At 50.0% G+C, this 12,603-nt stretch overlaps 1 protein-coding gene across 12 annotated transcripts in view; it reads left to right on the forward strand.

The window, feature by feature from the left end:
* CACNA1C (calcium voltage-gated channel subunit alpha1 C) overlaps positions 1-12,603 on the forward strand; it is a 651,888-nt gene that overhangs the window by 586,784 nt on the left and 52,501 nt on the right. For all 12 annotated transcript variants that reach the window (XM_063593291.1, XM_055095249.2, XM_055095251.2 and 9 more), the window contains one exon: positions 11,809-11,841. In XM_063593291.1, the coding sequence (XP_063449361.1) occupies positions 11,809-11,841 (33 nt within the window). The remainder of the gene's footprint in view (positions 1-11,808; positions 11,842-12,603) is intronic.

Genomic DNA, 12,603 nt, shown 5'->3' on the forward strand with positions numbered 1-12,603 from the left:
TCACTTCCTGCTAGGCCAGAATTCCTGGTTTCTGTACTCCACAGTGCCTTTTGGTAAACAGAAACCTCACCTGTCCCTCCTGGTGTACTGCCACTAGCCACGACTTACTCAGAACTTACGTTCTGTAATTGATATCTTAAATAAGCACAGGGTTTTTTCCACTTTCTAAATAAGCAATAATCAGCCACCCTGAGAGTTCCGCTGCCCCTGTGTCCTCCCACACTGAGATGCTCCGGACTGAGGCATTTGTGGCTTTGAAGTCCCACCGAAGGATTGTCGGGGGACAGAGTGGCAACTGTGCATGTGACTGACAGCAAGAGGAGGTGTCCTGAGACCCAACACCTATTTCAGAGCCACTTTCTCCCTCTCCCACACAACTGATGGCTTCCGAACCAAAAGAACAAACATAACATCCCCCAAGGCAGGAAGGCGGTTTGGGAGAGGAGAAAGCTGGACTTGAAGTCAGAAAACTGGCAGATTGTTGAGTCTTGCTGCTGCTTCCTGTCAAAGCGTTACCAACATGCCCAGAGACTCTGTTTTTTCATCTGTCAGAGGAATGTGGTATTTACAGCAGTGTGTTTTGAAGCTCAAATAAGAGCATCTATTTAAAAACTCTATATAAACTGGTAAAGCACTGTGGAATGGGAGGAACTGTGGCACCCAGGCAAATGACATTCCTTCCAAAGTTACTGCTGGTGTCACTCGGAGGGCCTAGTCTCCAACCAAGACCTTTTGGTTAGTCTAATTATAACTTACAACTCACAGTCGAGAGCCCTGTTTCCCAGATATGCTTAGACCCATAGAGATGGCCAACAGGTACAACCAGATCAAAGCCAGCACACACACACTTACCACGGCCCATAACTCTGGGCCTTGAGGGGCCTGCTCTGAAAGCACAGTCCGGCTTGACCCTGGGCTCACATCGCAGCCAGTGTGAGGGACAGCAGCTTAATTGAGCAAGGTCGCTCCCTCCCACTAGATTCTGCCTCCAGGGCATTAGCAGCTTATGGACGTCCCCAGCATTTTCTTCCAATCCCATGGGATCCTTCAGAAAATCCTGCATCCCTGGGCCCTGCTCCGGGCCTTCCCAGGTATTTTGAGTCATCCTCTCATCACAAGACATATATTCCCAGGGATATGGTCTATTTGGAAAGAGTCTACATTGTTAGCCTCAGTGTGATCCTTGAGGGCGTTTCACCTGTAACCTGCCATCTTTAACTCCTAAACCCCTCCCCAGATGCCTTATCCACCCTAACTTTCCTCCAAATATTCCCCACATTTAAACTCGTCTCACCTTTTCTCTTTCCCGGGCTATGGGGCCCTCCCTCTCAGGAACCATCATTCATTCATTCCACAGCATTTAGAGTCTCACTTCCTATATGTCAGGCACCGTTTGAGGCACCTGGGATCCATCAGTTGGCAAACCAAAAGCCCCTGCCTTCACAGATTTGCATTGTAGACGGGAATAATCAGACAATTCACAATGCAATGAGGACAGAAAATAAGGAACTCATACGGTGTGTTAGAAGATGATATACGTTTTAGGAAAAAAAGTAGTGCCAGATAAGGGGGCTCCAAGGTGCTGGGGAGCAGTGATGGCAGGCGTTGGTTTAAATAAGATGGGCTTCCTTAAGGAGGTGACAGTTGAACAGAGCAAAGGCATGAAGGAATTGAGGATTCTCCATGTGGAGATCGGGAGAAGAGGTAGCAGGGCAGGAGGAGCCAACCTGGCTGGTGCGGACTGAGCTGGGAAAGGAGAGGCGAGGGTAGCAGAGGGGTAACTAACAGGTTCCACTTTTGGGCTTTTACTCTGAGCAAGAAGGGGACATACTGGTGGCTTTGAGCAGAGGTGTCACGTGACCCGACTGGTTTTTAAAGAGACCACCCTGGCTGGCTGTAGGAGTCAAGGGTGGAATCTGGAAGATCATTTAGAAGGCAAATGCAGTCATCCAGGTGGAAGATGCATAGCGTGGAGCAAAGTTGTGGCAGTAGAAGCGGTGGAAAATGGCCAGCCCGTCACTCTGTTTTGCAAGCAAAATTAACAGTGTTTCCTGACAGACTGCATGGGGGCAGGAGGAGAATTGCCCAGGAGGACTGGGAGGTTTGGCCTAAATCAGAGGAGGATGGAGCAGGTAGGCAAGGAGGCGGGCTGGAGGCGGGGCCTGTGTGAGTTAGGAAATGCCAGAGCACAGTTTTGACGTATCTGTTAGCCCTTGGAGGGGAGATGTCAGGTGGACAGGTGGACACACGGGTCAGAGGCCTGGGGATGGAGTCATTCACAACAAGATGGTACCCAAAGCCCCAGCACTAGAGAAGAAGAAGCAACAAGAGGCAGAGGAGCGGAGAGGCCTGGGCCAGGGCCTCTGGCGTGAGGAGATCGGGACCCGCAAACTTCTGTTCATCTGGGAGATGCCGCTGAACAACTGCCAGGTGTCACAAGAGGACCGTCTTCAGGCCCCCTCATGCGGTCATGCTGAATTCAGCCTCAGCATCTGAGCCATGGGCCCCGGCCCTTCTCCTGCCAATGCATCACCTGGGTCTACATCCGAGCTTTTCTTCCTCTGTGAGCCGGGGAGGTAAGAGTGCGATGTTCTGCTGCTCTAGGGAAGCCTCTTGCTCTTCCTCAGTGCTTGGGTCTGAAATCATATTTTCCTGTGATTGTTCATGAAAGTTATGACAGCACCAGAAACTGCTCCCTAAACATCCCAAACTGGAATTAATTTGACTGCTTGGGCCAACAGCCTTTCCCAACACACTTCTTTTTCATTTTGTATTTTAAAATATACTGAACAATAGAAAGTGCTGGGCAGCCTGAATTCCTGCATTATGGACATAGAGAAACATTCCCAAGTTGTCAATGAAGAAGCCTTGATTATGCTTCCAGCTCTGGTGACTTAGAGCAATGAACTCCATTCTCTGGGCCTCAATTTCCTTGAATGCAAAAGTGAGGAGTGAGAGGTTTAGGATGGTCTCTTGCAACTCTAGCCTGCAGTGATTCTGACTTGGGCATTTTCTGACAGCTGGAGGTGGATGCTTCATTGCCCCCATTGCCTTGCTGGGTTCTGAGGTGCTGTTTCCTGTCATCAGGCACCCATGGTGTCATGGGGATGCTTCCTCCAGGGAATCATCTGCATAGAGATAATCCCTGAAGCCACAGTGCTGAAGGGCAGCAAGGGAGGACAGGCTCCCTTGGCTTTGGTGGAGCTCACCTGGAGATTCTCCAGAGAAAAGGAGCAGGAGAAAGACCTTCGGGGAGCAGAGCAGGCACAGGGAGGGGAAAGAACACTGGCCCTGGAGCTTCTGGGCACAGCTCGCAGGAGGAATTGCTGAAGGCTTTGCACGATGCACAGAAGTGTCCAGAGCAGGGAAATAAAGCTAAGCAAAGGTGGCACTGGCTGTGAACATGAGAAGAGGACCGACATGAGGATGACCTGATGAGCACGGATCAGGCATCATGCTGAGGACACCATACACATGATCGGATGAAACCCGTGTGCTTACTCTCCACATGGGGAAATCAAGGCTCAGACAGGACGAACATCTGCCCAAGGCCACACGGTGAATGGGAGGCAAATCTTGGATTCAAACTCATTTCTGTCCAAGAATTGGCTCTTGCATTTCACAGTGCCCGCTGGCTAAATCCCTGGGCCAGGCTGGCCTGGGCATCACTGAAGGGCAGGGCCCAGTGGCTCCTGCACTCATTCAGTGCCTCCTGGCAACGGGACTTGGGGCGGAGCTGCCTGACTTGACTTCTCTGTGTCGGTTGATGCTGCGGATGCTGGATCCACAAAGCCTGGGATCCCCCTGGGATGCTCAGACAGAATGCAGGCTAGACACCCAGATCCGTGTCTCTGGTTACAGGGACCAGAAAGCAAAGGCCAGGAGGCGCAGAGCAGCACCACTCCCTTTGCCCAGTTAGCATCTGCATCTGCAGCTGAAGAAAGAGACTGGGAGGAGGGGGGCCAGAAGGAGCAAGCAGCGACAAGGCAGGGCAGGGAGTGTCCAGGGATCAGCATGTCGGGATACTGGTCCCAAGTCTTCCCCACCTTCAGGCCCTGAAAGCCTTTCTACCTTAGTATCTTTCCACTATAGGCCCACAGGCACAACTTCCTATAACTGTCACTCAGTACTCCCCACAACAATCACAAGCAAGCCGGGCTCCTCTCTGGCTCTGGGTCCTGGAAGGATGGAGGAAAAGCAGTCAGTCCTGAGTCATAGAGAGAGCTACTTGCTGCACGTCCACCCCCTCAGGGGTGAGTCAGCTCAGCCTGCACGACTCCAGCCCTCTCTCTCGGCCTGCAACCCACAGTGCTTGCGTTGGACAGTGGGCCTGGCTGTCTCTGTCTGCCTTTGTGGCTGTAACCATGCCTCCTGCCCCCTGCCATGGCAGAGAAGGGGCCAGAATGGGCACAAGAAAGGCAAGGCTGAGTGCCCCCCGCTGCCCATAGTTGTGATGAGGAAGGAGGGTAGAGAGATGTGGTCAGAAAGCAGATTTGTCCAAGGACATTAGGGTGTACACACCTTAGAGACCACCTAGCCCAAACCCTTATTTGTTTATTCCTCAAAGGTACCTTGAGCACCCGCTGTGTGATGTTGCTTGAGGATATACACATTTTCTAGATGAGGACACAAAAGGCCAGAGGCAGGAAACAGCTTGCTCATTTTCACAGGTTTTTTCACAGCAAGCTGACCGGAACTCCCAGTCAGTAGGGGGCTCCAGTGGGTGCTGTTGCCAACCATTGTCTAGATGACATTGGTGGGTGTGGCCTGAGCTGGTTCTAGGTCACATAGATTAAATCAAGTTCCGTGGTCTCAGGACAGCTGGGTGGGGCAGAGCTTATCCTTGACATCTCCCTCCAGCCCCACTTCTCATTGCTGGAGCCTCCTGTTGCCCTCGGAGTCCCTTCCAGCTTCTTCCCACTTTCAGCAACAGCCCCCACCACCAACAAACCTAATGCTACCAAGGTGCCTTGTTTCAAAATGAAGTGATTCCAGCACAGTCATTCATGCTGGGTGGTAGCGACTCAGTGAGCTGCCCTTCTAATAAATCATTGTACCTTGAAGAGAAGGCCATGCTCAACCTGCAGGTGGAATGTTTATTGTATCTCAGGTGAGCCTTTAGCAACGTGACCCCTGAGTGGGGAGATTACTTTTGTGAGGTCCCTCCCCATCCCCCCACAAAGGCTGTTTTCTACTCTGCTTAAGAGTATGGCTGGCCCTTGAGAGAGTTAGCAGAGCCACCCTCATTCCTAGAAGTGGGATGAAGCATCTGACCATCAGCAGTCCCCTGGGAGGAGGCCGAATGCCCCGGATCTCAAGGTCTAGGGCGAGGCTTGTTGTGTGAACTGGTGTGATGTGGGGTTGAGGGGGTGGGGACAGAGAGACGGGCCTGAGAAGTGGCCTGGTGCAGCGAGTCTTCTCAAAAGCTTTTGCCTTGAGAAGTACCCTGCAGGTTTGACCCGAAAGGTCATGGGAACCTGTTTTTTTATAGGCATCCAATTTGGGTTGTTAATTCAGCTGTGTGAGATTGCCGAGGTCCTGATGCGGCTCTGACCCGTCCAGGCTCCCCTTGCCCTCTGCCTTCTGCCCCAAACTGTGTCACTTTTTGTTTCCCTCAAATGCTCTTTCCTTTCCTGTTCTCATCTTATCAACCCACATACGGCCCTCTATTCCCTTCCCCTCCATGTAAGGGTGGGAGGAAGTTGCCTAGCACACCCTTTGTTGTGGCCAGACAGCTGATTGTACCTGGCCAGTGTCTGACACTTCAGTTCCTACAGGCTCAGCAACCTGCTGCTGGGGTTTTTTCCAGAAAGCCTGTAAAGCAAAGGCACCTAGAAGATGCCATGAGCTGGTAGTGAGGAGACACAGGAAGGCTCAAAGATACGTAGGGTGCCTCGAGAAGCATGGCCACTTCTGTTGATGCCCATTTACTCTCATATTTGGTGCTCCCACCCAGGGAATCATCTGTTTGTTTCCTTTTTGAGTCTCTGTCCCGCCCTGCCCCACCCACTCTGTTTCTCTGCCTTTCTTCTCTATCTTGTGACCTCTCCCTCTGGCATAAGGAATTCTTTGATGTAGTTAGTACTACTGGCACCTTGATTTCATTCGTTTATTCTTCGTGGGCTTTTTGTTGGTGGAGGTTGGTTGGTTTGTTTGAATGACTAGATGCTGGGCTGTCCTTCCCAGGGGAAGATGAAACTCCCAGGCAATTCTGTAATCAGTCTTGTTTAGTGTGTGTTTCTGGCAGGTAATAACACCTTGGGAGCCATCAGGTTGCACATGATAACAGTGAGACCCTGAGGCTTCAGCCACTTCCAGCCAGCAAACTGGTCACTGCAGCCAGTAGCACAGGGCATAGCTCTCAGCCATCTACAGCTTCACACACAAAGCAGGAAGAGCAAAAGAGGGCCAGGAGCTGCAGCCCCACGCTGGGAGCCCAGCTGCCAGTCCCCTTGGGGCCAAAGACCCCTCGAGGGGAGTTCTGAAGGGGCATTTCAACTCAGTGTCTGTAACTCCAAACACACAAGAAAGGCAAGAAGGGCCCTCTCCTTCTAGCTGGAATTCCACTTTGGAGAAACACAAAAGCCCGTGGGTTTCCGACCTGGGGGTGGTGGCCTGGGACAGAGTCCTTTCCATGGTCCCCGTCCATCTTTAGCTTTATCCTGGTGCGTTCCCTGCCCTTTGTTTGTCTTCTTCTGCTCAGTGCTCCTCCTCCATCACTTCCGTCTCTCCACTCACACCAAACCAAAATGGGAATTCTGCTTAGAATCGCTTCCAACTACGCATACCTCATTCATTTGCTCTTCTGTCTGAAAGCCACTGGCCTCTACCCTCAGCTCCTGTCTATCCCAGCTAACGTTTGTTTAACCTTCGCCTCTCTTAGCAAGTACCTGTTCATTCAGCTTTAGAAGGCTTGCAGCTTAAAACATGCTTGCCTTTGGCCTCCTTAAAATGTCTTGCCCCGCTGCCATCCCCAGTGGCTCCAAGATTCAGCACCTCCCGACTCCTCCTGAGATATGCATTTCTCCTGGTGGGAAGGGGAGATAAAAGGATCATGAGGATCCCCACACACACACCCTTAACCTACACCTGCTGGCTCCTGGCCATGAAGTTGGCGTCAGATGTCTCCAGCAGCCCCTGACCCCTGCCATTCCCAGCTCTCTCTGTGCACCAGCCTGACCACCTCCTCCCGAACTAGATCACCTCCGAGGTCTCTCCCTCAAAGCCCCACCCCTTGGTCTTCCTCCACACCATGACACCCCCCAACAGAACCAGCTGTTGTGTCTTGCAGGTCAAATTGAGATTGGAGGTAGTACAAGCGGAGAAGCGGAGCATGGGGAGGGGGTACTGGCTGGATGGAGACCTTCAGGTGGCTTGGAATGAAATTTATATCAGATCCACCTCCCTAAGTTCTGGACAAGACATTTAAAAAAAATATAGCAAGGGTTCTGTAGCAGGACCACTATTTAGAGACTCACACTCTCATGACATTACTTTTGACATCTGTTTCAGAGGTGCGTGGAATCTTAGTGACACTGAGGTCATACCGTTGTCTCAATGGCAGCCATTGGAATTGGGCAGTGCTTTTCTGTAGGGCCAAGACCAGCCTTCTCTGGAGGAGATCAGAGGTAATCTGCACCTTTCAAAATCAGCCTGCCAAGGAGAATGCAGCCATGGCTTATGCCCCCTTCACAATGCTCTCTGGCCACCTGACCGCAGGAGAGTATTGTGGAGGACAACTGGGTTGGGTATTCCAGCCTAGAGATCTACTGCTCAGCCCCTGGATTTCTATAATTCTTACCCTTGGCTGTGCTTTAAAAAAATAATAATTTTTTAAAAACTTATTTTCGTATGGTGAAGAGCTATTTTTCAACTACCTTTTAAGTCTCCAGAGAGACCATGTAATGTGGCAACCAGGAAACACATCCTGCGGCCTCCCACACCATCCTGGTGGGAAAATCCTCCACCTGGGAGGATCCTGTCTCTGCTGGCCTCTGGCATTCCCTGAGTATCGCCCCTCAGCATCCTAAATGTGGCCTAGACCTGTCACTCCAATGAAAATAAGTGCATAGTGAGTGCCTTCCAGAAACAAAGACTTCATCCACTGAGGTGTTACTTCTCATTTGACCCTGAACTTAGTTCAGAAAGACAGCTTTCCAGAGACCTCCCTCTCATTAGCTGCCCTGCACCACTCCCCTCCTCACTGCCAGTTCTGCCAAAACAAGGCAATCTGCATAAGCATATTGAAGGAAGGAAATCATCTTTCCTTTCTGTTTGCCCTGAGCCTGTTATCTGGAACCACTAACCAGAGCTCTCTCTCTCTGAAAATGCCCGACCTCTGCCTCAGATACGGAATAATAACCTCATTTCATTTATATCAATTACGTGAACAAATTAAGTTAATTGCCCCAATATCATGAAATCGTTGAAAATTACCAGATCATTAGAAAACAAGGATGAAAGAATTGGCTGCTCAGAAATTTCTCCACGCCTACCATTAGTGGAGACAGTGCCATATTAAAAATCAGCCAGAATGTTCAGGTTATGTAAGCAGCTCTGTTGGCTGCCCTACAAGGGGAATGCAGTCTCCAGGCTTGGGGGTGTATGTCTTCAGGGAAACCTACGGCCCCTTTCTTCCCCAAGAAAGACCACAGCTGGAGAAACTACAAACTAACTCAAGGGCACCGGCAGCAAATCTGGGAAGGGGTCAGAGATTAATGGCCCAAGTATTGATGGCTACCAACAAATTCTGAATTTACATCCAAAGGTAGAACTGATGCTTTGTAGTTTCTCCAGGGGCCGTACTTGGTGTTTAAAGAGAGTGGCAAACCACAGAAACTAAAAGTGCTGATCCTGGGATACCACAGATGTCCAACTCCAGCAAGTCCAATCTCTCCTTCCCTCTCAGCAGGGGATTCATTTGCCAAGGGGAAAGGGTACCAAAGACTCTAAGGATGACGTGGGATCATGTAGGAAATGCCCAGGGCATCAGTAGACCTCGGGGGCCTTGGGGGCAGGGGCTGTGTCTTAGGCTGCTTCCTATTGTTACCATGTAGAAATCACTCAGGGATTGCTCTCTGATTTCATCGTGAGTGGTTACTCATTTGTGAGACCACGGACCTTGTAAACATAGCTCCTCATGTGGAAACAGGTGTGAGCGGTGGTAGAGGCAACACTGTCCTAGCTACTCAAAAATGCCCTGTGAACAGCATGGCTTAAGGCTCAAGAAAAACTTAATCTTTGAGTCTCTAGATTCTTCCAAAGTTGGTCTCTTTGGAGAGTTGTCATTACCGGGGCAGGAGAATGCCACACAGAGATCTCAGAGCGTCCTCATTCTTCCTCTTTCTACTGTCCTCATAGCTGCTCCTGACTTTCTCTTGTCTGCCATTATAGAGACATGCCATAGGAAATGTTAAATCAATACATGTTACTAAAATACAAAATACTATCAAGATTATCTGAACACATCCAAAGTCAAGTCTTGAAGTGAAATATGACTTAAATAAATGAGGTCTTAAATGGGAGCTATAAAATGCAACAAGAGAAAAGACAGTTAAGACAAATGTTTAAAAATCCCAAATGAAGGATTCTGAATGTTTAAGAAGTAAAACAGGTTTTTTTTGGTTTTGTTTTGTTTTGTTTTGTTTTTGTTTTTTTGATGCCTAGAGGTTGGTTCAATTAGGCCAGGTAAGCCAAGTACCTGGGTGCGTTGTCAGAATTATCTCCATTTTGGTCCTGTTCAGGCTGGGATTGACCCAGAAGACCCTCAAGCATTTGCCCAGGGTTCTTAGAAGTGATGAGCAGCTGTGATGGTTTGCAGGATGGATCCAAGAGGCCAGCAATGGCTCAAGCTTCCTGGGAACTCTGCCCAACACTCAGGAGTTAACATGGTGTAGGTTACCTCCCTCTGGACCTCCCTCCCTGCCCCACTGAAGCCTGAGAAACACAGAACTCCTTGTCCATGAGCAAGGGAGCTCAAGCACTGGGCCAGGAGCGGGGCAGAAAGATGCCAGTGGATAGCTAGACCTGACCATCCTGGGCAACTATCACACACCAGAGCAAAAGGGGTTTAGGTGCTTTGCCAAGAAATTTCTTCTGTGCATGCTTGTATGAGAGAGACAGAGAGAGAGAGAGAGAGAGAGAGAGTGTGTGTCTGCCTATGTTTGTCTCTGTGTTCAATCTCAGCCTGCTAGCCAAATACTAGGGACCCCACACCCTGCAATCACAAGGACTGACCTGGCAGGTGGAATCTTCATGAAGCAGAAGCTGAGATCTAGAGATCCAGATTTAGAGTGTTCTGTAAAGCCTAGAGAAGTGTCCCTTTCTCCTCCCTCACCTCACCCTATATCTCCACCATCCCCTAAAAGGGCATCCTACCAACTAGCTATGAAAAAAAAAAAGAATTTGCTGAGAAATCTGTTACCCAAGAAATATTTTCAGGCTGCAAGCAAATGTCTAGTTGTGCACATTTCCATCCTTCAAAAATTCCATAACACATTTTCCTTGTTTGTACCTTAAAAACAGAAATACGAGAGCAACCATCTGAAAGTGGAGAGTAAAAGCCAAGTCCTGACTTTCTAGAAAGAGTTAGCAGCTCAGATGGTCAAGATCAGTCGGGGCTGAGCCCTCTGTGCTGGAGCCCAAAACGTAAGGGCACCTTCCCAGATCCAGGCTCCAGGAACTCGGGGAGAGGGCTGGCCCTGGGATACTCACCAGAGGCCAGTTTCCTCAGCTTCTACCCCCAAATGAGTTCAGCAGTCAGACCCGTGAGAACAGCTTCCTGGGGTGTTAGTGTCCTAAATTGTGTGCAGGGCTTTCAAGTTTAGAAAACAATTCAACAGTCATTTTTCATGCCAACGGCCAGGGCTCGCCGCACCTATAGACCAACAGCTAAGCAAGGCCATCTCCTGCCCGAGCCTGAGCTTTGAGAACAAGCCCCATTATGGAGTGGGTTGAGGCCACCTCTGGAGGCCCTCCTCAGTGTTGACTTGAAGTCGGTCTCCCCTAAACCTGAGAGGCCACTGCCCTTGCTTTGTTTAAATATATGTGGGCAAGGATAGGCTCTGGGGTCAGCAAGGCCTCTGTCCTTCAGCTGGCCCTGCCTGGGGTAAGCTAAAGTGCACAAAGCCTAAGCCCTCATAGGTTAACAATGGCTAATAAAAAAAATTAAAACAGGCTTGGCACAGTGGCTTACACCGGTAATCCCAGTACTTTGGGAGACCAAGGCAGGAGGATCGCTTGAGGCCAGCCCACGAGTTTGAGACCAGCCTGGGCAGTATAGTGAGACCCTATCTCTAAAAAAAATAAAATAAAAAATTTAAATTAGCCGGGCATGGTGGCACGTGCCTATAGTCCTAACTACTAGGGAGGCTGACGTGGGAGGATCATTCGAGCCCAGGAGTTCAAGGCTGCAGCGAGCTGTGATGATGCCACTGCACTCCAGCCTGGGCAACAGAGCTGAGACCCTGTCTCTAAAACAAAACCAAACAAAAAATTTATAAACCTCCATCCACAAAATCCCAAAGACCTCATCTGCTTATCTAATAATATTATGAATGTGAGTTATTTAAAGGGCATAGGTAGGAGAACGCCTGTGGGTCCTTGATTGACATGAGACCCAGCAACACAGACCCCACACTCACGGGGACGCCCCAGGACCTGCCAGGCCTACGCTTTCACGTTTCTTTCACTTGTTTCCTTTTGCCCTCTTCTGCCACTGTGTTGCTCCCGTGTCAGCCAAGACCTAGAATACCGGGCATCTTCATGGGAGACTCATTACAGCTTATCTCTATCTGCCTTTCTTTAAAGCCAGCTGAACATACCCAATGCTCTCCCTCTATGGTAAGACCAACCCTCCCGACCATGCTCCCAGCTTCCGTGTCCCCCTCTAACACCCCCACTCTCCCCACCCCGAACTCCAGAGTCCCTGGGAGCCCCACCTGGCTCTCATTGCATGTGGCCACCGTGTCTGCCGTGTGCCTTGCCTGCCTGTTCCCTTCTCGTGTGAGCTGTGAAGATGCTGTTTGTGCAGTGGTGGTGTTTTACCCCTGAGCTTTCCTTGGGGTGGTAATTCACTGTGAGCTTGACTATCTAACAAGCCACTGGGAGAGAATGGGACCCGAGGTCCATTTCCTGTTAAACACCCTGAGGACTCCACCGGCCAAAGCCTCTGACCTTAATCTGATAGGAGAAATTTGCAGAGGGTACCTATGAGAGCCATGGTAGGGCTCCAGGGTAAGGAGGGAAGACAGGTGCTCTAGGCAGGAGATGGAAGGGTGGACGATGATTCCTGTTAATCAGTGTCTGTGGCTCCTAGCTTCCCTGTGCTTCAAGTGAAAGGCCGCCATAAAAGGTTTCAGCTGGGATTTGTTACTGAGCGCGTGATTGAATTTCCAGTCACTCCAACCTTGCTATCCCTTGCATTTTTCTAAATTCCTGAAGTCCGTTAAAATTAGGCTACAGCCACTGTTCCGCAGCAAGCTGGAAGCAGAAAAACAAGCTCCGTTGATTGGACCACTCCCGTTGTAGGAGTCTCTGATTCGCGTTGGTTGAAGTGATAAAAGAGACGCCATTCAGTGTGACCTTGAAGCCTCCTTGGCCCAG

The sequence above is a fragment of the Pan paniscus genome, chromosome 10 (genome assembly GCF_029289425.2).
Source record: "Pan paniscus chromosome 10, NHGRI_mPanPan1-v2.0_pri, whole genome shotgun sequence".
Taxonomy (NCBI): domain Eukaryota; kingdom Metazoa; phylum Chordata; class Mammalia; order Primates; family Hominidae; genus Pan; species Pan paniscus.